At 47.0% G+C, this 27,731-nt stretch overlaps 1 protein-coding gene across 1 annotated transcript in view; it reads right to left on the bottom strand.

The window, feature by feature from the left end:
* Window positions 1-3,845: 3,845 nt before the first annotated feature.
* Window positions 3,846-27,731, bottom strand: part of LOC144179925 (arylsulfatase B-like) — a 41,008-nt gene continuing 17,122 nt past the window's right edge. Inside the window, exons 6-9 of the mRNA XM_077708343.1 lie at window positions 15,700-15,993; window positions 15,363-15,553; window positions 13,137-13,394; window positions 3,846-4,523 (exon numbers count right to left, since the gene is read on the bottom strand). Coding sequence (XP_077564469.1) covers window positions 4,395-4,523; window positions 13,137-13,394; window positions 15,363-15,553; window positions 15,700-15,993 — 872 coding nt within the window. The 3' untranslated portion in view covers window positions 3,846-4,394. The remainder of the gene's footprint in view (window positions 4,524-13,136; window positions 13,395-15,362; window positions 15,554-15,699; window positions 15,994-27,731) is intronic.

Consider the following 27,731-nt stretch of genomic DNA (forward strand, 5'->3'; position numbering starts at 1 on the left):
GCATTTTCTGCAAGCCAACCCAACACCATGTGGCTGCAGCCTAGCAATTATACTTTGGTGAAAGACTTTATGGGCGGACAAACTTGTGAGCTCTGGAGAAAATTTCTTTGATGCAGTCACTTCATTTTGTCCTTCAGCGGCGTTCACGAGCCTGTTTTGTTGCTGGCTAAAAATAAATAATTTTGGTAATCATGAAAGTCAGTATAAACAGCAAGTGCAGTCCTTCCGGTTTTAATGAATATTCCACATGCTAAATTTAAGTTATTGTTCGAAATAAAGGCGTTTTGTGCAATATGTTCGGTGTATGAAGTGCGTTTTAATAATATACAACACTATTCTCCGAGTGATTACAAATTAGTTGCACCAAGAGCTGAAAAACTTCAAATCACTCATTTGCTGTCCATGCCCCAGTCATTTATATTGTAGGCTTTACTAAACTATACATGTTACCTAAAGCGTGTTCAATTTGACCCCTTATTTTTGACGCATAGAGTATATGAAGCTGTTTGTGCATAATACGCTTCAAATATGAAATCTTGCGCAACGAAGAACGAATAACTTATGAAGGATAAAATCTATTAATGTTAGCTTAATACCATTAACATCAGGGTGAAAGTTTTACACTCAGCTCTTAAAGCATCTAATATTTTGTCTAAAGCGCCCATTTATTTTTGAGCTTCGCACCGATTATAAATTTCTCCCTTTCAATCGCGAGCCATACATACGCCCTTTGACGAACCCGTTTCACTCTATGCCCATGGGGGTAAGTATTAGTGCCGCTGTATCGAACAACGACGCCATTTTTCCTTCCACCCTCGATACTGACTACTTTTCTCCGATAGAATCCTTTTTATTCTGCTTGTGTAACGCGAGCGGCGTTTGAAAATATAGACATGTGGCCTACTGAACAACAAATATTTTAGCAAATCTTCCGGCCTATGGGGAAATACATTAGTTATTGACAGAACGCCATTGATCCCATTAAGAAAGCCTTCGCTTTAAAAGAGAGAATTGCGGATGCCATGCACAAATACGCGCTACGCAAAGAAGCTAGTGTGTCGACTGTAGTATTAACCAGGATTATGATTGTGCCTACTTTCACTATTCCTGTTGTCCAAATCTGCGCAAGCTTCCGTTTTGTCGTTCATTTTCTCTTTTCGATCCCGTACTTGCTTCAGCAAAAAATTGGTCAAGGGCTTGAAACCCACTTCTATAGAATTTATAGAAATAACAGAGATGGACGAGTTGAAAGACGTTTTTTGCGAAATCGGAGTCATGGCACGAACGTCACTTCATCATGGATATCACACGTGGACACAGGTTGATATGCACCTCTGAAGGAGGTTTTGTGGTCTATCTTTTCACGAATTCTCTTCGCCCATCGCCATATTTTATATAGCTCTTTCTTTGCAGTATTTTTCCCACAGCTAGTAACCTACCATAATCCGTAAAGATGGTTGATCCATGCATCTGCTTCACTGCGTGTTCATAAGAAAGCAAAACTTACGATGAATTATGTCGACGACCACTTGTTCCTCAAAGCACGCTGATGAACCATTATTTGCGATGGTAATCATACCCATCCTGTCATCTCTGACACGAATGTTATATGACTACACACTAGTCAAACAATTAACAAAACATTCATATATTGTTTCTGCATCAATTTACTAAAAAAAGGGTGAGAGGTTGGTTAGCCCAACGTACGAACCTGTATATGTAACACTGGATTTACACTTGGGATGTAAGCATTTATTTCGGAGATATTTTATCTTTCTACTTGTGGTAGAAATGGATACCATGTTTAGCAACCTTAACAGCAGATTTTGCACTGTTTCACATAAGAAGACATATTTCCATGATAAAAGTAGGCATGACGTCTTAATATTTAAAAGAAATTTGTAACAGCAGCCATTCACTTCTTGCGTAAGCAATACACGCTTCTTTTGGCACCAATTGCTGTGGTCGATAGGTTGACATAGAGCGACAGAAGATCAGAAAGCCTAAAGCCATAAGACAGAGAAAAGGAGAACAACGAAGACCCGCAGACAAAGGGAGTCCCTTATTTCAACCGAAGAGGTATTTTGCGAGCAATAAAGATTTATATAATCACGTGTGCTGCGCACAAAAAAGGCATCGAAAGAAGACACTCCGGGCAACACCGATTATCTATTTTACAGCGTGTGCTTGCAGATACAAGGCTGCGCGTTCCTGTCCGTGAGATGAAGACGGGCAGCCATAAACAGTTTTCTGAGACGTCCATTGAAAAATTTTAATCAGCGCAAAGTTTTCACGAACTGTACCGAAGCTCTCCGTGCTCTTATTCCACTTCTCAGTAAGCACTCCACGGCCAACCAAGGCAAACGCTTGTGTAGTTCATACACCAAACATTCAGCAGTCCAGTCGCAGTACAAACGCATACTGGTCACGTAGGGCATCCTGGTAACGAGTGTGCCCCCTTGCTGGCGGGTAAGCAAAGCTGCGTGACCCGCCACCGGGGTCACACCGTTAGCATGGGAAGAAGACTTTGACGAGCAGCGCCGGCATCACCGATTGTCTCGCAGTATCGATCTTTATTGCACGGTACCCAAAAATTAAGTCCTTCTTTCTAGCCGGAACGTTGCGCCTTTGCTGTAGCGCCCGGCATGTTGGCGACGTGGCAAGGAGACCACTCCCAACAAGGCAATGACCTTTCGCGGTCGGTTCACGTGGTTTTTGAAGCAAGTTTGCTGCGGGGAGCTCTCTTGATTGAGCAAATATTTAACAACCTGGCCCCTCTGCCCAGTGTCTTCCAACTATGGCAACGCAGCCTCCTGTGCAGTGTTGCCATTGCAATTAGATTACCACACCAGATAGTTCGCAACTTGAACGCTATTGCCCAGGCCTTGCCCTGATGGGAGCCCTACAGTGCGGGCATGCGTTCAGTTTTACGAGTGAATTCAGTCGCCTTTCCCCGTGAAAAGAACTGCAAGCACGCTTAGACTTTGCTCTGTGTGGCCACTATGGCGGGTCATTAGAAAAACATCGCTTCCAGTCTTACCTCTTGCGGCTTAGGGCCATGCCGTTTTATTGAAAAATTCTCTGCTCCTTTCCGCGACCTTGTACCGGAGGGTTCCATGTATGGTGTTTGAAAAAAAAAGATCACAGAAAACACACTGAAGAATTATCTCCGACTGAATCCTTATGATGTACGGTTTCTGGCAAATGAGAACGATTAGGGAGGGCCTACAGGCATATTGATGTTGTACGTCTTTCATGAAACATGGAAGTCTAGAATGAAGGTCTGTTACTGAGAGGTTGATCAAAGCCTGCGAAGCAGTGCTTTTGTGAGACAGCCGACCGCGTTGTAGAGATGTGGAAGTGTCGGCCGTGTGCATCCAAACGGCAGCATCAAGTCGAAAAGGCCCGTCTAAGTCCCGTTTTTAGGCGTGCTATTCTGCCAAAAACAACCCTGCCTAAAACACGTGGCACACTTTCTCATGATGTCCAAAATGGGCAATAAATAACTGATGACCCATCACTGTGGTAACACTCTCGACTCCTACTCTGGGGGCTCGGTAGCAATTCCTACCCCAAAACTGATGTGCTCAATGTTGTCTTGAATCCAATTGATTGAATAATTTCAAATTAGTCGAAATACGCAACACTGCACAAATTTCAACCTTTTTGTGCTTTTTGCTATTTATAGTGGTATCCACTGTCTGTGCCTGACAAAGTCGAATTTCGGACAATGGCCTCCTATGCTTACTCCTTATGTATGTTGCGGTTCCGTCTTACATAAATAATAGTACTTCAAAGAATCGCTAGATTCATACAAACCTGTAAAAACGAGACTTTGGAGCGGTTAAATCATTTATTTTTAAAATTGTAGCCATTCCTTGATCAAGGAATATGCTGATGCCACCGGCTCTGCGAAGGAGGTATATACTCCTACGCCATTTCGACCCAAAATAAGTGTTTAATTTGGCGTGTCTGAAGCTTCTTATGCCTGCTTTTCGATGTCTAGAGTAACCTTATGGTGTTTTTGCACCATGCACCGCGAACTCAATCACCATCCATTGGTGTAAAATAAACATCCCATCGGTAATTACAACGTTCTATACAAATCGGTCTCGATACAATACACGGGGTTCTGTTTTCTTCAGGTTATTGAAGGATAGGGTAATGCTTCCTGAAACAGATGTAGAGATCCAAAAATATGAATATGCCCTATGCCGGTGCTTTTTGCAAGGGCTCATAATACGACCAAATAAACAGAAGATTGACCTTTCGCAAAACATTCCATATATAATTAGCACAACAAAATTCTTCATGTTTCCTACGGGCTGGAATTCATGTTCGCATTTTCTCCGCGGCAAGTAAGCGTAACAATTCAGGACGGGTGGAGAGCTCCGTCAGAAAATCCAGGGGCCCCAAAGTCCATTGTTGTTCTCAGGAAAACCCCTGCTGTCCATAGTAGGGTCGATTGTTGGCACAACGGTTTTGTTGTAGGCAGCCAGCTTGCTCAGTAGAAAGGAAACAATCTGAAAACAAAGAAAGCCAGGAGGGCATGAAGATAACACCATGAGGTCAGGAAAATGGAACAGAAAAGTTTCCTCCAAAAATGAACGGTGTCGAAAACAGATACGCTGTGGGTTTCCATCATTCGAAAAACATGCTGCGTAGCGAGATTACTTCGTTTTTATACCATTGTGCCACAGTGTGCTGGTCCAGGCTTCTAGGCAGGCAGTAGGGAATATTTTAAATGCTCTGTACTTTTCTCTTTGCATGTTCGAGATTTTTGTTTACATGCGAATATAGAGAAGGCTTTCTTTCGTAAAGCTCTTAGGATACTAGTTATGGTACTTTTAATGGTATTGAGCTCTAACGAGGTATCGGTTGGATCAACAAGTCCTTTTAATTGGCTCAGTGATATCCAGAATTCCTGTTCTACGGAAATAGAAATGATGTATTAGGCGGCACTTGATGTTAGTTTGGTTGGAGTAATTCCCTCGGAGGAGTTTGCATAATTAACTGATTCGGTTACTAAGAGGAGTGCGCTGTTTTTATCAAATTTGCCACCTGTGTCAGTGCAACTAGAATAGTACAGTGGGGAGTTGCGAAGAAGTGTAGCGATAGCAATCATGAAGCTAGTCAGTTAGTACAAGTTTTACGCGGCTTGGAGAGGCGCCAGACAATATTAGAGGGGATAAGTTAGAGGCTAGGTTCTGAACAAAACAGCGTGCGCCGACATCAGTCGTGCCGACAAGTTTGAAGGCTAAGACAAGTTTGAAGTGAATGACACGTAGCTTTTAATCGTATGCCGAAACGTACGTGTGCCGACAATAAATCATTCTGACATTCGACGACAGGATGCCTCCATCACAAGGCTGCGTTTCATTTACGTGGTCCAGGTAGTTAACAACGAAGTTGTAAATATTACTGAATTACATCCCCTTGTACCCACCAAAATACAGACTGAAATGATTGAAAGAATACTGGATTTGCCCTCGGTGATTTCGAGAAAGATCTAGAATGGCCATTTCAAAACACGGACATGTCGATTTAGCTTGAAATGACCCCGTTTTCATTGGTTTTCAAACGAGGACCGAAATTCACCAAGGGGTTCGTACGTACGGTGCCGTAAATATAGTTATTGATTGAGCAGCGCCCTTGCTGGGTACGTTTTACGTGCAATAAAATGGTAAAACCGGTGCACGCCAATCACATCATATCTGAAGTGTGATGTGTTTGGCGAATTTCGGCTAAGCCCTTTTTCTGGCTAGTCATTGCACTTTTGCTACGCACCAGTGTTGCAGAATGGGCGTCCTCATCTAATTCCAATTCTATTCCAAGGAATCAGAGCTTGCCGCAATTCTATTCCCTTTAATTCAACGGAATGACATAACGTAGCCCATTCGCACTCCTGGAATGGACAAGAAGTTCAATTCTATTCCTTTAAAGGGACCCTGCAACACTCTTTGAGCAGTGCAAATAAACCTGCGCGACGTTTAGATTACACTGCCAGGAATACCTGAGCCAAATATTACACGTGCACGTGAAGCGGTGAGCGCGCAAATCGATGTGAAAGACGCGGAAACACCAACCGCTCTCTCTTCAGTTGTCTCAATATGCAACCCCTGGCATGGCTTAAGGGACGTCACATAGGCCATGGCTGCCCGATCGGCTGGCACTGGTCAACTTCGCGGCTAGATTGCCCCATTTCCGTCGTCGTCATCGCTGTGTACGAACTTGTTCTATGCCTGAACCTGTAGGCACAGTTTTGCCGTTTCTTTTGTGTTTTGAGTGCGCGCGGAGTTTGAGTGATGAGATCAATACTTCCATTTCAACGGGACCACTCGACTACAAACGTTTATTGCTTCAAAAAGGCCCTACCAGCCCGAGCGCGCAGTTGTGACCACGCGCCCATGCCTGCTTTTTTGTGGCACCAGACCGGAAATAGACCCCTCCGCGTTGCGGAGAAAAGGAGAAAACCACCCGGCATGTGATATATCGAAGGCCGCCGAAGAGAACGCCGCGAGCCGCCCCCCTCTCCGGGAGCGAGCGCGCAGCTTTCGTCGCGTTGTCCGCGGTCGAGTTGAGAGGGAACGATTATGCGCGATTTCTCATCGCGCGTAGTTTCGTTAATGGTGAACGGATTTTCATAATTCTTGCGGGAGGAGATTTCTGGAACAATAGACTTTATCCCAAAATACATTACTAGTAGTCGATGGCAAGTGTTGCAGGGTCCCTTTAATTCTTCAACGTGGAATATGCCTCGTGGTGTGTATCGGGTTACCGAACAACGTAACATGAAGCTGGCATTATCATACGCGTTGATAACTCCAAAACTACGCAAAAAGTGTCACTAATCCGCATAATTGGTGGGTGGTAGCAACTTGGTGGCGTATCTCGTGCAGAACAATCGCGCTTATAATGCAAAAAGCATTCAGTGTTCCAGCAACTTGTTGCAGTATTTGATGTTCAGCCTCTTTTAATCGTTTCTTCTTTAGCGGTGCGAAAGGAAGCAGCTACAACATTGATGGCTGCTTTTACCGTTTCGTTGCACAGCCTGTTGGGTGTTATATTACTATGTGATTCGCGTGCATGTTGCCAGACCAGCGCCATTTGTATGTTGTATTTAACTTACAAGTATGTCGCGCTTACCTTCGTTACATCTATATGAGCTTGAAATGCTTAGTTGAATGATATCAATTTAATTTAGAGCACTGTGGCATGCGATTGTACCAATGCCACAGACGGTAGGGCAGCTTGGCGGAACAGGGTTAACAGTTTTGCATTTGTTGTACAAAAGTCCCCACCGCTTCGACGTTGACATTCATTTCGCTTGTTTATTTCCGTGGCATTACTGCAGTGCGATCCGTTGAAAACAGACATAAATAATGACCGCTCTAATTTTGCCCTGAAACTTTATTGCACATTTTTATACCCGAATAAAGCGCTCGGCTTTCTACCAAGAGATTTGAAAAATTGAACATATTAGTACTCGTATTTGCTGATACACTTAAAGGGGCACTGACATAAAAATTTAGCATCTTGTTTTTTTCGTTGCGATAAGTAGCTAGTGACCTACTTATAACCTGTAGAAACCTCATATTCTTCAGCGTGCGACGGTTGTTTAATTAGAGGGATTTTAAATGCGGCCAGTCGCAGTTTCGGTTTCAGCGAGTGCCGCGAAACGATGGATTTTGTGGATTTTGTGTGAACAAAGCTGACCACGTGACCGCCGGAGGGATATCACAGAGCAGAGTCGCCGTAGTACTGTCGAATCCGCATCGACGGCAGTTTCTGCGAATGCTCCCATGTACTGATCTCGTGAGGCGCTTAATTAAAAAGCGACCGTGGATGTGACGCAGGCGCTGCGAGTACAAATGCTACCGCGGCTAAAGAACGACGCGCGACGCTCGAGGCGGTGGGTGGCAAGACGCGCGCTGTGAGCAGCCGGCCGGTCTGCCTACAGGTCCGCCTACAGATGTGTTCGGCTCAGCACTGCGGCGGATATTCGAGTGCCGCTCTCGTAAGCGGTGCAGATGACAATTTCTAATGCAACCCGCCATCGCATCATTAACTCCTTTCTCATTTAAGCCACTATGGTCGGGACTTGGGGACAATTTCGTGCAGCGGTAACAAGCTATCACTCGAGCTACCTGCGCCGGCCTGGGCCACTTCGCGGCCGTGGCCGCCGCCTGCACAGCGACCGTGCGGCTAGCTCAGTGGGCTTTTCGTGCCTCCGGCGCGTTTTCGCATCCAATGGTAATAAACAGTAATAGAAACAGAGTGCCTGGAATCGCTGTAGAACTTTGGTCGCGGCCAGCTGCCCGATTAGCTGACGAAATCACGGCGCCTCCGCCGCCAACGATCGGGTCGTTCGTTCTCGAGAGCAGAAGCTCCGCCCTCCGGCCGTCCGATTGGAGCGGCGAGCCGGGCGAGCCCGCGTAAAACGCCGGTAGTGCGGAAGCGGCAAACACAAACTCGTGACGTGTTTGGATGTTGTTTATTTACAATTGCGCGTGGTCCTTTGCTGGCTGCTCGGTTGCGTTTCGCACACTTCAAAATTGATTTTAAATATGTTCTAGGCTGTATTCACCGCTGATATTTTGCAGATGAAGTATATGTGTTCCCACCAATCTATCTCCGACGTTATCTCGCCTTCAAAATTTTGTGTCAGTGCCCCTTTAAATCTTGTTACAACGCGACGGGATATAACAAAGTAATGAATATACCGAAGTAAATAAAATTCTCCTGGAAATCTCCATAGAAAACCATGCATTTGAAGCATCTTTGTAAAAAAGTAAATTCATCCGTCAATGAATATAACGAAGTGTTTGTTCGCCCCCCCCCCTCCCCGCCTTAAAAAAAACATCCCCCTCGCGAGGGGCACGATCAAATGCAGAGCATTTCTGCGGGGGGGGGGGGGGGCGCCTGCAAGTCGTATGGATTACGTATTGGTTGTTGTTGTTGCAATTGTTGTCTTCCAGCGTAGACATTGTCGATGAAGTCGATGGTGAAACGTGCCGTGAACCCTCTGCCGCGGCTATGACGCAACGTGGCGCGGATATGACGCAGCACAATCCAACACAATCCACTTTAATCTAATCCAATCCAAATCCAAGCCAATCCAAGCCAATCCAAGCCAATCCAATCGAATCCAATCCAATGCCCCTCGCGAGAGAGTGTTATAGCGCCGAAATCGCCACCACGCGAACGCGTGATGCTGACGTCACGATCACGCCACAGATGTTAGCGACCGCAGCGCGCGCGAACGACATATGTGGTTTAAGCGCGAACCGACCGCGGCGAGAGAGCGCGATGCGAGCGCCCCACCTGTTCTTGCGCGCGAACCTAACGCGGCGAGAGAGGGTGTTGCGCACGTCCCCACCTGTTGTGCGCCCGAACCGAACGCGGCGAAAGAGGGTGTTGCGAGCGGAGAGAAGGCGAGGAGGACGCGGGGGAGAGGGCGCACCTCTGGCCGACGGTTGAATGAGTCAAGGATATAAGGCAAGTTCGTAACCTTCCGTTCTGTGTCGGCTTTGTGGCTCAGTTGGTAGAGTACCGTGCACCTTGCGTTCCGCCCGCAGAGTCGTAGGATCGAAACCTGGCGCCGCAAGTATTATTTTTTTATATAGTGTAGGGGGAGCGATGCGGTCGCGGACTACGGACGCCAACGCGGGTGACATCGTGAGTTACTCAAATGCTCTGAATTAAAAAAAAAAAACCCGGCCATGGTGCGTGAGTATTCCCCGGAATTCGACGCTTGTTCGAAGCGGATATTTGAAAATTCGCCGCGTCCTCACGACCATGCCCAGCCACGCCACGCGCGGCTGAGCAAGCCATCCTCCTCGCTCGGCCAGCGGGAGGACACGGGGGTGGACGCGTCACCTGACGGCAGTGAGAAGCGTCGCAAGGTGGTTTCCCTCTATTTCATTACGCGATCACTACGCTATCACTACGGAAGATGTCAACAGAAAACCGGCGCTAGCGATGCCGAAGACGCCGCAGTCTCCCATGCACATACGTTCGGCGTGGCAAGGTAGCCGCAGGCACTCGGTGCGGGTGACCTGCGTCATTTCTTCGCCGTCCATGGCGACGGCGAAAACGGCATCAACGCGGTGGCCACTACTGAAAAGAAGTCTTTCGCTTGCGATGTCTTTAACAAAGAAGCATCACGGACTCTTTTCCAGCGATGTCTAGCGAACAATAAAATAGGCAGTGGCGCATTGCGGAGGAAAAATGTTTGTCTTCTATTAAATTTCCGTTATATGCGACGTCGAAATGCTGTGCAGTGGGCCGCGAGGTGGTGTCCTTCTTTGTATCATTATAGTTGTGCACCGAACTGAGCCTACATTCCGTAAACTGTCATAATTGATATAACAAAATAGTTACGGATGCCCTTCAAGTACGTTAAAACGAGGTTTCAGTGTATTATGCCCGGTTCTGATATTTTGTTAGGCCTACAGTACTCGGGTCACCTGTTTTAAACATCACTTGCGCGCCATAATGTTAAAGACAACCATTTCATGACGGAAACCCTGGAAAATAAAGCGTTATGGTCAGGAAGTTTGTTTCCACAAACGAACAGCCCATGTATCAGGACCTGATCAAAATATTGAAATGAGGCCTGATAGGCGTCTTCGGGTGGTGGTAAGTTGGGTTGCTGTCGCACGAATAGTGCCTGTAACCCGACTTTCAAGCTGACGACGAAGGCTTCAGTAATCAGATACGTTTTTAATCAGGCCCAGAGGCCACGTGCCCATAAACAGAGCAACCAAACCACGAACAAGTTTGGAACAACTGGAGGAGATGACCCGCCGCAGTGGCTTAGTGGCTATGGCGTTGTGTTGCTGAGCAAGAGGATTGGGGTTCGATTACCAGCCACGGCGGCCGCTTTTCTGATGGAGGCGAAAAGAAAAATTACCCGTGTGTACGAGATTTCGGCGCACGTCAAAGATCCGCAGGAGGTCAAAATTAATCCGGAGCCCTTCAGTACAGCGCGCTTCATCGTCTGCGTTGCGTCGGCTGGTTTAAACCCTACAATCAATCAATAAATCAACTGGAGGAGATGGCCGCAAACTCTGATCGAAGCCCAGGACGGCGTTGCACTTCTGAAAGCTGTCAAACACTCGCAACCAGGGGAGCTGCTGGAGCCGGAACTGCTAAAAATAAACGCCCTTTGGCAGCTGTCTCTTTGGCATTTCGAACACAATAGCTTGTGCAATCATATATATCAGCTGCCAACTACCGTACAAGAGCTGGATGTTGGAAGCTCAGTGCTTGCTCTTGCACTTATGGTGGGGGCTGGGCACACATGGACCTCACCCACATTGTTTTTCTTTGCTGCCTTGGTTTCAGTTTAACTCTATCTCATAGTATCTGCAGGTGTAGGGGGAAGGCAAGCGGAGAGGATGGGCGTTGTTAATATTTGAACATTATACGCCGTTGCTGGAGCCCCGTGGCCCCACCGCAACAGACGGAAAGATGGATGACAAGTCGCTGGCGTATTCCGAAAGATGACTAGCAGGTCAGCCTGAAGTTACAAGGCTGCTGATTTTGCGTCGGGTATGGAGAGTGTGAGGAGAAGGCCATCGACACTCGTCATTTTATGTACGGACACTTTATATTTTTAGCTGGAAGCTTTCGCAGTGTCAGCTTGCGGCGAGAAACACTGCGTCTTTGGCTGCGGACCCTTCGCCTACCCACCCTTAACCCTGCCCTACCTCATACCCAATCTTTTCTCATTTCGTTCCCCCGCTTGGTGGGCCAGACGCATGGCGCCTGCCCCCGAGACGCCCGTCTATCGTCGGCGCCACTTGTACAGAGAAAGCTATACCACAAAAGCCCTAACAATGCAGGAAGACCGGACCTAACGGCGCCACCGGCAAGACGCGATGATTCACGCCGAAGGAAGCAAAATCCGTATTTATTTGCTCGGGACATTTCGCCGTGTGACGCCAGCAGTCGGTGGCGCTTCTCGGACTTCACTTTATCGACTAAGAGCTCCCTGTTTCCTCATCAATCTCTACCGAAACCTGCAGAGCTATATATAGTGAATCGCTTCGAAACCATACGTGGAGCTAAATTTGCTCACAAGGTATCAAAATGTTTTGCCACAGACTAATTAGTTCAAGAACAGGGACTTTACGCTTTGTTTAGTTACTGAAGCACAATAATGAAAAATTTGCTTTTGCACACTGTGGGTAAGCAGAAAATCGGTAGTAAAGGTATTTTAGTGAATCTGATGCAACGAATCAGTTGCATGTAGTATGTACATACTTCAGATGAAATATCTAGGCTCTGACAGCGTTGTACTAAACCGCCGATGGCAGCCACAAGAACAAAGCAACAATATCAAAGAACAGTGCTGCAAAAACCCCAAACTTTGAACGTTTTTTTTCTGCTGCTACATTTTGAACATTTTTTTCTGCTGCAAAAGGTAACCAAAACGGGTTACTTTTTGCGTCCACCAAACTGCATAGTTGGGAGCCGATGTGAGCTATACAAATACCTTTTTCTGCAGTGAAAAGTGCCAACAAAGGCTGAAAAACGGGTGCAGTGGGCGCCGAGCAAAGCCCTTAAAACACTGCTTACAACTCAGTGTATGAACAAGCTTCGAAAATGCAATCGCAGGCTATTTACCAGCCGAAAGGCACCAGGGATGGTTAGGGTGTCGTCTAAACATCACGACCATTCCACTCCCATTCCATTTGTGGTCTAAATGCGCTTAATTCTATTCTCATTCCAATCCTCTAAGCATTGTACTTATTCTATTCCCATTCCGTTCGGGCATCTCGAAAAGGTAGAGTGAATCCGGAGTCATTCCAATTCTGGAGTCGTAACTCCGCGACAATGCTGCTGACTAAGGAGTTCCCGGAGGGCGTCCTCACCAATTAGTGGCCTAGTGTGTGGATTCGGAGAATTCGGATCCGGAGAACGAGGCAAGGCGTGTGCTCAGGGACAACATGTAAGACATGCAAAGTGTTTTGCATTGCGAAATGTCCCAGTGCAGATGCCCTTTTCCCTCAAATTTAATACTCCTCCCCGTCATTCGCCGAATTTCCAAAATAGGCCACTTTATTTGGTTGTTCTGGAGCATCGTGGAGAAAGTGCCCACGAGGACTTCTCAGAGTTTGGCATCTTACCTGGGGGTTTGTAGAAGCCAGGTTGTGCAATTCGCATGGATCACAAGACAGATCAAACAGGTAGTACCGTTGACCTTGCACAAAGTTCTGATTGGGGTTGCCTTGTCCGCACGACACGTTCCCTCCCGCGCTCCAGTCGTTGATATTGGGCTGCAGCAACGGGTTCTGTGTTCCGTAGAAACGCTTCAGCACCGCTGCGGCCTTGGAGTTTTGCCGCAACGCTTTCAAGTCTCCGTGGGGCCTTGTTCCACCCACAATCTGCATGTGAGCGTTAAGCAATAAAAAAGCTGCAAGTGGCAAATCTTCAAAATCGGTCAACCGGAAGCAAAATATCTGAAGCCAAAAATAAAAGTTAGCACTCGTTTCTCCGGGTAATTTAACCATTTACTATTCTCAGGGCTTCTCAACTTAAATTTGTTGAATATTTTTTTCGTTTAAAGCCAGGATGAGGCATGGCAAAAAGCGGTTAGCAGCAGCGGGGAACAATACCATGTGCAACCAATTAAAAAAAAAACGCTTGCCATGGTCTGACGCGAACCGTTGTCCCTCGTGTGATGAAATCTTCGTCTATCCAATTGCGCTACTATCCCTTTTTTTCCTAATTAATTGCGCTACCATCGCTTACGGGGTGCACAGTTTACTTTATTTTAGTAGCGCGGGCTTTGCCTTCATATTTTGGCTGACTTGCAGTAGACTCTTGCTTCAGCCTTCGGCAGTTTGGATTTCCGACTTAAATTCGGTCCTTGCGGTGCTAATTGACGCAACAACATAAAAGTTCCTATAAGGCATAAAGAACGAAACCAAACGGCTAGTTATCTGGGAAATTCCTCTTGCGATAGACATCACCGTTGTTGCGTTCTAGCGCGTAATGGACGCTACAAAGAAAAAGAAACTCCATTGAAGACAAAATTGCCACATTCAGGCTCTAAAAACTCTTATTCCGGAGCTCGTAAATCCCTAAATACTTGCACAGTCAAACTAATTTTTTTTTTCACGAGCTCACGTTTTCATAAAATAAGTTATTATCCCAGGAGTCCGGAGTCACGCCCGTGACTACATAACATCGAATGTCAGTCCGTGGCGCCAGGGGTGCTTGCACTTTAACACTCGTGCCGGCAGAGAGAGCTATGTACTGCAGACACCACAACTTAGACACTGCGTTAAGAGACGTCACCCACGAAGACACAGTGTATGTAGGTCACTGATAAGCCGATCAAGTAAATCCGGTCGTTCCGATGCAGCCATCTAGCGATTTCTGCAAAATCTTTGAGGGCGGGTTCATGATGTTGAAGTTCTGCCATGGCGTAATGTTAAGTTCGTATCTGGATTGTGTTAAAGACCTCCGCAGGGTAGGGGACGTGGCAGGACCTTTCATCGGAGCTAGAGTGGAAGCAGATTGCTAGGAGGCGCCGCAACACAAGAAGGGTGTCATATCAGTATGTGGCTCGTCTGCAGGTCACTTTGTTGTCGGCTCGGCGGTTACCTCCATCAGCGGCGAAAAATAATCACTAGCAGTGGCAGCACCTTCAGACGCTGTACACACTCCTTGCAGCTGCATTGTTTCGGTCTCTGGTAGCAACTACAGCCCATCCGAAATGGCAGCCGATCAGAATTGGTCGTCACAGCTCAGATGCTGCTGAACTGAACCTTACGGTGGAGCCAGACATTCCAGCTTGATCTTTCCGCTGATCTTGATCTTGCCGCTAAGTCGTGTGGGTTCCAGGAGAATTTTAGCGTCATCAGGACCATGCAGGAGTGATGTTACAAGGAAATGACCTCGTTTGAACGAAAACAACCAGTAGCCTGAGAATGCCAACAAACCGTTCTTTCGTCGTCGCCCTTAGTTGAACTCGTGATGTTTAAATGACCCATTAATGTCTACGTAGGAATATCGCCTCTGGTTCTATGAATAAAACGTCGGCGCCAAAGAGCTATTAACGTAGACCCAGACCATATAACGTAGGGCCCAAACCATATTTTGTTTCCGCTACATTTTAGCAGTGAAGTACAGGTACTTTGCCGCGTCCTCCTGAAAACTCAGAGTGTGTAAAAACAACGCATGCAACAACAATAGGTATTAGAACAAACACTAAACACCCAACGTGACCGATAGACCGGCTGAAGCGCCATTACAGCTGCTACGGCCCTTTCGGCCTTACCCAGGACAGGTACGTGACGGGTACTAAAATGGTACTTAACGAAGGGGAAGGCTTCAATGCTACGAACCTCGAAGCGTGTGTCGAATTTGTTGCCATAGTTTCCCACCACAAGCTTATAGTTCTGAAAGCGAATGGCTGAGGCTCCGCTCCAGTCATCGATTTCGTGGAGTAGTTCGGTTCGAGGAGACGGAGTACCCTGCGACAGTGCTTGCCACATGTTCACACCATCCAAGGTCCCGAGATCCCCTACACGGCCGCCTGCAAACACAAAACCGCAAGAAAATTAACTGCTGCGAGTTAACTATATCTGGAGTATATTATGCACGAAACAGAGGCTTTGTATTGCTATAATAATTCTCCTGTGCCCCTTTCAAGCACCAGATTTCTATGGACTTTGCCCATACCTGCCGCAGCATACAGCGTAGGCAACCAGTCTGTTGCGTGCATCAGCTGCGTAGAGACTCTGGAACTTCTCGTGAGTCGTGGGCTCCAGACGAGGGCCGTTGAACGCACTCCGCCTTCCCAGAGCGTGGCTTTGGTTCCTCGCAGAGGCCAGTTATAGCCCTGGTTCGCGGTGGCAGTGTAGGGGTCTCCTCCATTGTCCGATGCGAATACCAGTATGGTGTCCTTGAGCATACCAGCTTTTTCCAGGGCTTCCAGCAGTTCACCTACTGTCTGGTCCAGAGAATCAACCATTCCTGTTCAAGCAAAGTATGGAACGGTTATTTTAATGTTAATCTGCTGAGAATACAGTTAAACCTGGATGTAACGATGTTGACAAAAAATCGCAGTTTTTCGTTACATCCGGGTATTCGTTACATGCAGGTTTCGAGTAAAGGGTCGCGTGAGGGGAGCAGAAATCAATCCAAAATTCTAGACATCAGTGATGGTAAACTATTTCCTAAGGATTTATTTCCCTGTAAGAAACTGCGTGATTTGCGCCTGCTGCTTTCCCACAAACTTAGTCGCAGCACAGCACTGCAGAGAAGCAAGGACACTTACACAAGTATTGCCAAACGCAACTAAAATATCACTTACAGCTTTTGACAATTTTGGTTGTGCCTTTAACTATTTCAGGGAAGAAACGTACGCAAAAAGGCGCCTTTTCGGCAACTTGATGCTCTTTGCCGCACTCATAACTGTTCAGAGGGCGCTAGCTGGAATACGGTACCGGGCGGCGACGTTCCTCTTTCTCGCCGTGCTTCTCTCGTCTTCTCTTTCTGGCGAGCTTCTCTTGGAAATGCAAACCATTTCGTTCTGTGGCAGCAGAAGCCATCACCCACGAATGGACGCCACAGAAAGCAGTGAAGACTCGCGACAACACGTCGACAGGCAGGTCTAGCACCCAACCGACCCCGCACTGACACTGGATACGCCCCGTACCTTACGGTGCCGGCGAAGTACTACTAAATTATTGCATTAATTCAGCCAATTTTTCAGAAAAAGTGAAAAAACAATGGCTCGTCAGCGGAGCGAATTCGTTACATCATGGTTAACCGCCTCAACGCCTGCGTTACATAGAGGTCGCTAACACATGGGTTTGAATGGGGCTATAATGGGAAATTGAAAAACTTCGTTAAATCCAGGAATTCGTTACATAAACGTTTGCTACATCCAGGTTCAACTGTAACGCTTATTGGTCCAGGAAACACAATACTACACACAATCTTTTCATAATATATTTTTGGAACAATGGATGCATAGGTAATTTATACATTTATATAATAACTGGTTTATTAGGTCCGCCGCGAAAGTTTTTGTTAGCGGATGCCTTGGTGGTGAGTCAGAACGCCAGTGTGTTAACTGCAGAACTGCTGATACTTGCTGAAGGTCTTCTATATGCGTGGTTCATTGCATCCCCGCAATGATTTTGAGCACAAAATAGCGACCAACGCATAACTTCGCATAGCAGTATAGCTTGGTAACAGACACAGTTTTGCTCGGAGGAAAAAAAAACAGACCTAAACAGGGAGAGTACCCCTCCTGATGGTGGCACAAAAGAAACAATACTCTGAACGTCCTAACACGTTCAACATTCCTAGCCGTTTTATGCCAAATTCTATACATTTTTGTGTTTTGCCTCTCTTCGCCTTAGCGGCTGTATTGTTGCTTAATTTCTACTGATAGCTTCTCATACCGGCGCGCCATCACGTCGTGACTACTGGAGGGTACCTCTCGCGATTTCATGGTTACAAGCGCACCCTTATTAACGACTTCAGACTCCCTGTGTGGTCAGTGAGATGAAGCCAGCCACCTCTTGCACCGGAACATTGCATGGGGACCCACTTCCGCCTCCACGGAGACCCAGTTACAGGGCAAATGGGTGAGGTGTCTGCTGGGTGCAGAAGGAAATTTGGTCGAGTGCTGTACCTTTGTTTACGCTTCGATATGAGCTATTTGGCACGCATCAAGGAAACTTGGAGGCTGCGGCTCACACGTGTCGCGAAATAAGAAACTGAAGTCGGTGTGTGCTTGTACTTGTGAAGCTAGGATATATTTGTTTCCGACTCATGCCATTTTCCCTGAATGACGTCACCATACCTGCCACTACAGTTCCATAAGTAGCAGCCACTAGCCTTTCCCAAATCATCCGTGTGCCAGGTTTAGAGTTGGATGCTGAAAAAACGGGTCTTTAGTCGTTGATGATGTGCATAACCCGACATCTCGCTTGCATCCTGATTTGCGCTGCCATAACCCCGATCTGATCGAAGTGCGAGAAAGCTATACAACTGGGAGCTCCAGGGGGAAGCCAAAACAGCGCAAGACAGTAGATAAATAAAAAAACGCAACTGAAACTCAATGCTCGATCGTTTCTCTAGAAAACGGAGTAAGTATGCTGTTGATAGCTGGGCTGCTTGCCGTTCTCTGATACGGGCAGTCGCCCTTGGTAAATTTATCTGTGTTGCCCGTCCATAAGAAAAAATGCGCGGGCACCACAGAAACATCTACCAAGGCCGGTTTCTTTTAGGAATAGCAGTTTCTCACATGAAGCAACCGCAAGTCCTACAATGTTCGTCTCTCTTTACAATCACGGGACTCCAACGAATTTTCGCTTCAGAGCAATATCCGCCCCTCAGTTCGGTTTCAGGCTTTCTTGAGACCCAGGAACAACATCAACTCTGGCTCACACTGCCTATGTAGAGAGCTGGAGCTACTCACTGTACTGTACTCCCAAAAACTATTACTACTCTTTTGTGCTCGATGGAGTAAAGCTTCTACACAATGATTTGCTATACTTCGAGATAGCGTCGTACCCGTTATGCATGCTCTCCTTTGATGCATGGCATGGAGACAACCAAACGAGCTTTACAAATTCACGGGCACCAGCCTTCAAGACGATACATGTGGCTTTGAGTGGCTTGGGAACAGCGTCCTGAGCTTAGCCGAACCAGTACAGTGGCCAACCTCACCCTGGCACCTCCTAGAGCTAAGCTCCTCCGACTCTGAGGAGACGTGAAACCACGAACTTTCGCTTCCCCCGATTCCACCCCCCCCCCCACCCATTCCCAATCCACCTCCTTAATGACTACCATCCCACCCCTGAAAAATCAGAAGGGCGTACTCTGATCGCCTTGACGTTCATCACACTCGGGCCATGGTATAACTAGGGGGGCGAAACATAACGATGGGGTGCATAGCTTTGGTTACAGTGCACACGAACTAGGGGGTGGGAAGGCAAGCTGCTCATAATTCTGTGCTAGAGAGCCCCCAGACTAGTCCTCCCTAGAATATTCCCAACTTTGCACCGCTGTTGGCATTTCTTTCTGCCTTAAACTATTCATGCTAGGCGTTCTTGCCGAAAATACTCCATTTGAACTGTAAAGCGTTCCCGCCCAATGCCGCTCCTCAGAAGTAGTTGTTACAAGACCATCGCTGATGCCGCTTTTACTTCCAGCTTACTGTGGAAATAGTTTTTCTCGAACTCTGTAGCCCCAACGTACTTTGGACATTGTCGCCAGAATTTTGTCTCAGAACTTAAACACCTGAATTGGAACTGTGCAGCTTTAGCAGGGTCGCGTAATATTTTGCTCTGAGCTTTTCTCCCTAATCCTGTCCTTAGGCCACCGCTCTCGTGTTCCTAGCTTTGTCTTCGTTTTATTCGTGCTGGTTCCAACCAAGAAATGTCGCACCAACTATTCTGTCCCTTAAAAAGAGTAATTTATTGCGTGCTCTATTGTGTTTTCACAGTCAAGAGTGGCCTGGCCTAATACTGTGAGTTGGGGCGTACACTCGCCTTCGATAGATAGTAGGCACCATCCCCTGCTGTCACCATATGAATGAACCCGCCTAAAAATTACTGATTTCCAACACTTCTTTCCTCTTTCCCGTCTCCAGAGTGGCCAACTCACCTCTCTTATCTCAATAGCAGTGTTGTACGGAACGGCGTTACAAGGAACGACGTTCCTGGAACTAGTTCGTTTTTGGAGGAACGGAGGAACTCCGCCGTTCCATTACGGGTCGGTGGAACTGTAACGGTAACTCGTTAGGTTTTTGGTGGAACGGCAGGAACGGCGTTCCTGCCGTTACATCGCTAGGATTTGGCTGTTTTTGATGCCAAGGCTCGAGTACAAAAATCCTCAAGTCGCTACTGCGTTTCTGTTCCTATAAGCTGGTCAATTAGCCCACCCTTCAACCATAGGTGCTTTCTCGAAGGTCAAAGGCAGACGAATAACCACGCAGTAGGCCGCAGCTTCTGCTTGCTTTCATGCTGGTTGAACTTTCGTGGCGTTCGACGGGTGAATAGCGTAGCCGTGAGAATTCTTTTCACTTTTCATCGTTTGCCTGGGGAGGCCAGGACGCGCGTCTGTCCGATAGAACTGGTCCCTGGCGGGAAAATGTCTAATACGGCATCCGGAGATTTCGGTGTGGGACATTTAGGTGCAGTGCGTTTCGGTGCGAACATTTCTGTGCACGGACATTTTGGTGCATGACGTCCTGGCCCAGACTTTTTCAATCACGGGATGTCCCAGGCACTCTTTGAACATTTTAGCTTTAATACCTTAATTTCGTGACTGGATTGATTTTACGTTCGAAACTTGTGCTTTCGCCGCCGTGTGTGGAAACGAACGCTAAAACCTGGCGGAGCATTGCCACGTAAAACCCAATTTCTGTGGTAGATGGTAAAAATTAACTTTGTTAATTTGCATCCGTTCAACCTTTTTTTTTATTTTAACATTCACGTGAACAACCCTACTACTTTAGGTGTTACCAAAGCGCTTTGCTTTCACTTCAACCAACGGTTCTAGATGCTGCTGCTTTTATCCCCCCGACCCACGGCAAAACATACGCGATAAATCAACAACAGAAAAAGGAGGTAGATTAAGCGCGTGTGAATTCCGTTTTCATTATTTTCTGAATCAATCTCGTATTCGTTGCATTCGGTGTCGGTTCTACTTAAAACTAACCAACCTACGATCGCACTTACGGTGGCGTTACTTAGGGGAGCTCAGGAAGGCTGAGCCCTACCGGCTACCAGCGCCCTTGGTAGAGAGAGAGGGGTGTCACTTGTGCTTCACCATTGCGTCAACAGGACTTGGAAAACTTGAAGACGACTGTTGGCGCTCTCGTCACACTAGCAAATTCAATTTTTTTGCTCCTTATAATGGGAGAAAGCAATGTGTGCCTGGGGTGTCCATGATATGCACGACTTGAAGAGTTATTCCCAATAGGGAGACTGAAGGCAAAGAAAGAGCGATTACTGTAGTGGGGGTGCCATCGGTATGACGGCAACACGCGGAAGGGCGTAGCCAGCAAACGATACTGGCCATTGTGTTCTCAGCCGCTTTTTGGGTGGCTTTTTGTTGCACATTATGGAGGTTTCGTGAGCTCCTGGGGAATGTGAAGCTTTTTCCTGTATCACTGCGGTGAGGCTTCGGAGACCGTGAACTCCCCTACGCCTGTAGGAATTTCTGGGGAAACCGAAAATAATATGACTGAAAAAGAAATCTCGTCGAGATTTGAGCGTGCCGGCGGGGAGGGGGGGGGGTTCCTAAACAAAGAATTAAAATGTGGTGAATGTAGGCATGTAAACATAAAACGAAGGGAGGTTTTCCCGAACAGGATGGGTGCAATTTGTATGCCCAACCCGTACGCGCTCAATCAGCATTTAGGACATTAGAAGCAGCGGCTGTTTTCAAAAAGGCCCGTTGTTCCTCCACGACAATATTCTAGACCAGTGTTCGCAAATTCATTTTGGCAAGGCAGCCCAGCCTACGTAATACCCTTCTCAATGTTTTCGTCATTTTGCGCGGCTAGCTAATGTTCGTTACGTTTGGTGATGATGATGATGGTTGGATGTTTATGGCGCAAGGCCAACTGGGGCAAAGAGCTCCAAAACAATAGTCATATATGAGGGGTGAAACCTTAAACACTAAGAAAAGTCAGCAAAAACAAAAGTAAAGTCACAAAAAATGGCTGGTGTATAGCGCCAGGGAGTGATCATGCGTGGAATGAAATGAGGTCTAAAAATTGACCTTCCTCTAAATATTTAAAAACGCACTTGATAGAAAACATGGGATCGTCAGACAAGAAAAACGCTGGGTGTAGTGGGACGTCTAGTCTGTATAGCTGTGGGAAGTGTTTGCGTCGTGTTTTGTGAAGTGCTTTGCATTGGATGAGTATGTGAACTACGGATAGGGCCCCTCCACACCTGCCACACTGGGGTCTTGAAGACCCCGTGAGGAGATACGAGTGTGTGGCATGTGTGTGCCCTATCCGTAACCTAGCAAGGGCAACTTCTGTGTATCGGCTGCGTGTGTCAGTGGTGTATGGTCCCATGCGTGGTTTTATAACGTGTAGCTTGTTATCTGTTTGTTTACTCCAGTGTGTTTTCCATCTGTTGCGAAGTTGGTGTTTGATGTGTGGCTTCGTGTCTGTGTATGGCACTGTTGCTATGTCCATTGTATTCAAGAGTGTAGCTGCAGTGGCCATTCGATCAGCGGTTTCGTTACCGGCAATTCCAGAGTGCCCTGGAACTCAACAGAAAGTTATTTGAAGGTTTGATGCATATGCAGACATGATAGCCTTAAAAACATGATTGATCACAAAGTTTTTAGAATGCTTTCCTGATGCAAGTGCTTGGACAACGCTAAGAGAGTCCATGCACACGATAGATTTTAGGATTTGATGTCGGACTATGTGATTTATTACGATTAAAATACCGTATGCTTCCGCTGTGAATATACTGCTACAAATGTTCATCGTTTTACTGACGTGAAAGTTTGGCCCATGCGCATCACAAGCCACAGCAGTTGCAGTCTTGGACGCATCACTGTAAAACTCTTCACAGCGGTACCTATGCTGCACAAACAAGAAATGCTGCAGTATAGCAGTCCTTGGTGACCTGTTCTTGTTAAATTGCATAAAAGACAGGTCACATGACACAGGGCGGAGATGCCATGGTGGAAGTGAATCAATGATGGGCGTCTTGTGAATGCCTTATAGGAAACGGCATGGAGATTGATGGATGATTTAAAAAGAGTTGCTGTGGGGATGCATTATTAATGGTCGGAGTAAAAGGATGATTTGTCATAGACATGATTTTTGAGGCATATTAAACGTCCATGTACACCCTCTGGTGATCTAGGCACCATTTATTGCATTCTACGTAACAGACTTTGGACAGGGCCAGTGCGAAAAGCACCACATGCGAGGTGTAGCCCTAAATGCAGCACCTGGTCCAGCATTTTTAGTGCCGTTTTTGTTGCGCACCCATATACAACACTGACGTAGTCCGAGCGGGATCCCACTAGGGCGCTATAAACCCGCAGAATGAGTTGCCTGTCTGCACCATAAGACTGGTGGGAGAGAAATTTGAGCATATTCATAATTTTTAGGCATTTTTGCTTAAGATGTTGCAAGTGTGGAACAAATGTTAGCTTGTTATTGAATATTATGCCTAATCCGGATCCCGCGCTTTCTGGAGAACACAACACAACAACTTTTTTCTGGATTCAGTTTAAAACCATTCTTGTCTGCCCAGCGGGAACGTTTTTTAACTCAAGCTGGACCTGACGTTCACAGATTGACATATTACAAGATTTAAAAGATATCTGTACGTCGTCTACATACATACAGTAAGAAATGGTAGATGGCAATGCCTTACCAAGACAGTTCATTTTAATTATAAATATAGTACAGCTTAGAACTCCACCTTGCGGCACGCCGTTTTCTTGCACATGAATCCTTGACAGTGCGTTACCTACTCTCACGCGAAACGTTCTTTCGGACAAATAACTAGCAAGAGTGTTGAGCATATGGCCGGAAACACCGAAAGACTTCAGGTAGCTGAGGATCCCGTAGCGCCAGGCGGTGTCATAGGCTTTCTGAAGGTAAAAAAACACCGTTGTGCAAAACTGTTTGTGAATGAAAGCGTCCTTTATGTATGATTCAAGGTTGACAAGTTGATCATTTGTAGATCGCCCCATCCTGAAGCCTGCCTGGCAGCCCTCGAGAAGACCGTTGTACTCAAGAAAGTACACAAGTCTCCTGTTTATCATCTTCTCGATAAGCTTGCACAGGCAGCTTGTAAGGGCGATGGGCCAATAGCTAGCGAGAGAGGAAGGGTCCTTCCCTTCCTTCAGGAAAGCCACTACTATGGCCTACCTCCAAGAGCGAGGAATGTGCCCTTAAAGCCATATGTTATTGTATAGATGTAGAAGTGTTTCAAGGGTGTCTGAGTGTAGGTGTTGTATTATGGTGTATGTGATTTTGTCTGCATCTGGAGCTGAAGGCTTACATGTTGTCAGGGCTGCCTTCAGCTCATGAATTGAAAAAGGAGAATTGTAAGAAGTGTGCGACTTGTTGCTATCACGCAGTGTCTTCTTTTCCGCAGATGTTTTGTGTATCATGAAAGTGTGTAGTGTGCTGAACTGGACACGTGTTCGAAGTGTTGTGCAAGTGTGTTAGCCTGGTCTTCCAGTGTGTCCCCTGTTGTACTAACCAGGGGCAGGCTGTGTGTCTGTTGTCTTTTGAGCTTACGTATTTGTGTCCAGACTTTGTGTGTGTCTGTGTACGAGTTTATGGATGTCAAGAAGGAGTGCCAACTCTCTCGTTTTGCCCCACGGCGCACACGTTTTCCAAACGCCTTGGTCCGTTTGAACAAGAGGAGGTTGCTCGACGTGGGATACCGAGGAAGGATACGTCACGCCTTGTTCTGGGCCACTCGCGCCCGCCTACAGTCCTCATTCCACCACGGCCTCCTCTGGTGGCGCGGGGCACCAGAGTCGTGGGGAATGAACTTTACGGCGGCGTCGAGGATGTGTGCCGTGAGGAGTTGGGTAGCTTCTAAAACGTGTAGGTGTCCTATGGATGTGTGGTGTAGTTTGGATGTCTCTGTAAATGTATTCCTGTTAGCTCGTGCTTAATTGAACCTGTTATGGGAAGATGGACTGTATGGGCCTTTACCTAAGTATGTTAGTGAGGTGGGGAAGTGGTCACTGCCATATGGATCAGTGCCCACACCCCACTCAAGAAGAGGAAAGAGAACTGCAGCGCCCTTAGCCAAGTCAAGATATGAGTATGTGTTGTGTCCTATGCTATGGTATGTAGGCTCTTTATTGTTAAAAAGGCATGCTCCAGAGGATGTAAGAAACCTCTCTATCAGGCGACCCCGGGCATTCGTACGAGAAGAGCCCCATAGAGAATTGTGAGCATTAAGGTCGCCTGTTAAGATGTATGGTTCGGGCAGCTGGTCAACCAACGCCTCAAAGTCAGAGCTCGAAAGTGCAAGATCAGAAGGAATATATATGGAGCATACCGTTATCAACCTATTAAATAATATTGTTCGAATTGCTACAGCCTCAAGTACAGTGTTCAGAGTGACAGGAAGGCAGGCTAAGGATTTCCGGGCAATTATGGCCACATCGCCAGAAGAGTGTGCAGCCATCCCTGTCCTTTCTGAAGACCCTGTAACTATTCAAAAAATTTGTGTGCTTGGAATTCAAATGTGTTTCCTGAACACACATTACACTTGTCTGATTAGCATGCAGTATTTCGTATACATCGTCAAGATTTTTAAGAAGGCCTCTACAGTTCCATTGAATTATGTTTTCTCTTCCCATTATTTAGTGTGAGAGCTACTGGAGTGTGTATGTTTGTTTATGAGTCGTCTTTCGGGGCTGTGACTCTCGCCTTTTTCGGCTTGTCGGGAGGCTTTTCGTCGGTTCGCGTTCCTTGCGGTGCACCGCAGAGAAGAATGGTTCGACGTCCATTTCATCCTCGGTTGTCCTCGGAGCACCTGAGGGATCAGGCTTCTTGAACCGCGGACCCTTTGTGCACGCTTTTCTTTGCCCGCAGCCGACGAGAGTTTCAAAAACGCCTCTGATGGCGCACGCGGTGCGGTGGGGGTTGGAGCTGCCGCTGGCTCCCCATTTTTCATCTCCGTGCCCTCGCATGTGGTTTGGGACGGTGGAGCGGAAGTGGAGGATGTAGCATCACTCCCACCGGACGTGCATGCCACCACAGCCGCTGCTGGCCCAGCGAGCGGTGTGGAGGCGGGTGGGCTGCAAGAGGCAACCAGGGGGGTGGGGGGGGGGCGGGGGGGGGGGCCGGAGGCGGGACCAAGTCCCACTCTCTGTACTGGGTCCCCGCCGAAGCAAGACGCCGCTCCGCCCCCGCCGAGCTGCGTCGACGTACCTCCCCAGGGGGAAAGAGGCGAACCTCTTTCGCGCCTCTGAGAAGGTGATGTTTCCGTTGAATTTGAAAGAAATGATCCGTTTTTCTTGTTTGAACTTTTCACAGCTCCTAGAATAGAAAGCGTGTGGTCCCTGGCAGTTCGCACAGGTGAAGTTCTCGGATTTACAATTTTCAGTTAGATGATCATGTGCTGCAAATTTCGCGCACGTCAATTTACCACGACAAGAGGTTGCGCCGTGCCCAAGCCGCTGACACTTGAAACAGCGGTGTGGGTTCGGCACGTAGGGTCGGATTGGACATCTCAAGAAACCTACGTTGACCGACTCAGGAAGGTTTGAGCGGTCAAGTGTCAAGATTATGTGCTTGGTAGGAATTATTTCATCATTTCTGCGTATGGTGATTCGCCTCACTGCAGTCACGCCCTGATCTCGGAGGCCCTCGAGCAGATCTGCTTCAGTCTCATTCACTAGATCCCGATCAGAGATCACGCCCTGGCAACTACTGAGGCTGCAATGGGGCGTGATCTTGATGTCAACATCTACCATGTGCGTTTGCTTGAGGAGGTTAGAGGATTGTTGTTTGTTTTCTACTTCTATCAAAACTTCTCCCGTTGTGAGTTTCTTAGCATTGTACGACTTTCCGATAAGGCTTTGAAGAAACTTGGAGATTACAAACACAGACTGGGAAGTGATGGGCTTTGTCTTGTCAAGAGATTCCATGATCAAAAACCGTGAGAAATTATCAGGCTTTAGGAGAGAGATTGATTGCAACGGAGGAAAAGAAACTTCGGTGCGTCCCCTTTTCGGGGGCCGATCACGTTGGGGGGGGGGGGGAGGGGGGGAGGGGGGGGTTAGAAAATGCCATATATTATAGTATAGAAGCCGGGGACGGGGGTACTTTCTTCTTTGACTTTACCCTGATGGTCAAAGAGGTCCCGGAGCTCCCTGCCTGGTGAACAGACAGGGAGCCCATCCGCCGGAGCTTGACCTGGGCTCCGACGGCCACCGTTTGAGGTTTGTACCCTTCACCTTAAAACCCATTACCACGGTCGGTTACAGCGTGAGTGTGGGGGCTCGGGGTCCGCGGTGTCGCCAACACCGTCGCCAAGATTACTCAAGGTGCGCCGTGCGGGGGCGTTACGTTTGGGATATTGGGAGTTTGCCGTTAATTTATGTAATTTTAGGTTGTGTAATTAAAAGAATACAAAAAAGGCGTCGGACAATTGTAAACACCGGGTAGTTCTCCTAGCTAAAAAGAGCGAATATAAATTAACGACCTGTCGTAAATGAAAAAACAAAAACCTGCGCTAAAGAATTCAATCGGCTGCATAACAGGTGTACCCAGAAATAGGTATTAAACAAAAATATATAAATGTAAAACTTATAAAAAAAATAAAAAAATAAATCAACTGCTCCAGATTGTTGTTCATAACCCACGGTAAGCGGAAATAAAAACATAACGGCTGTCGCAAACAGGCAAACACCGGATAATTTGGTCGCCAAAAAGTTTGCGCTCCGAAATGTCCGTACACCGAAATGTCCATGCACCGAAACGCCCGTACACCGATATGTCCGTACACCAAAATGTCCACGCCGAAACCACCTGCACCGAAACGTCCTAGAGCCGCTGGAGTTAGTCCAGTGCTGCCTTAAGAAATTCGCCGGGGAGATTTTCTTTTGATTATTTTTATCTCCAGATAATCTCCTGCCGTCAGTGTTATTATTCGTATAATATATTTATTTCGGTGTGTGTTTTAAATTTCTCACTTGATTTCGCCCCAGGATTATCCGACACTATATTT

The sequence above is a fragment of the Haemaphysalis longicornis genome, unplaced genomic scaffold (genome assembly GCF_048455015.1).
Source record: "Haemaphysalis longicornis isolate Haplotype H1 unplaced genomic scaffold, Haemaphysalis longicornis Haplotype H1 scaffold_4, whole genome shotgun sequence".
NCBI lineage: Eukaryota > Metazoa > Arthropoda > Arachnida > Ixodida > Ixodidae > Haemaphysalis > Haemaphysalis longicornis.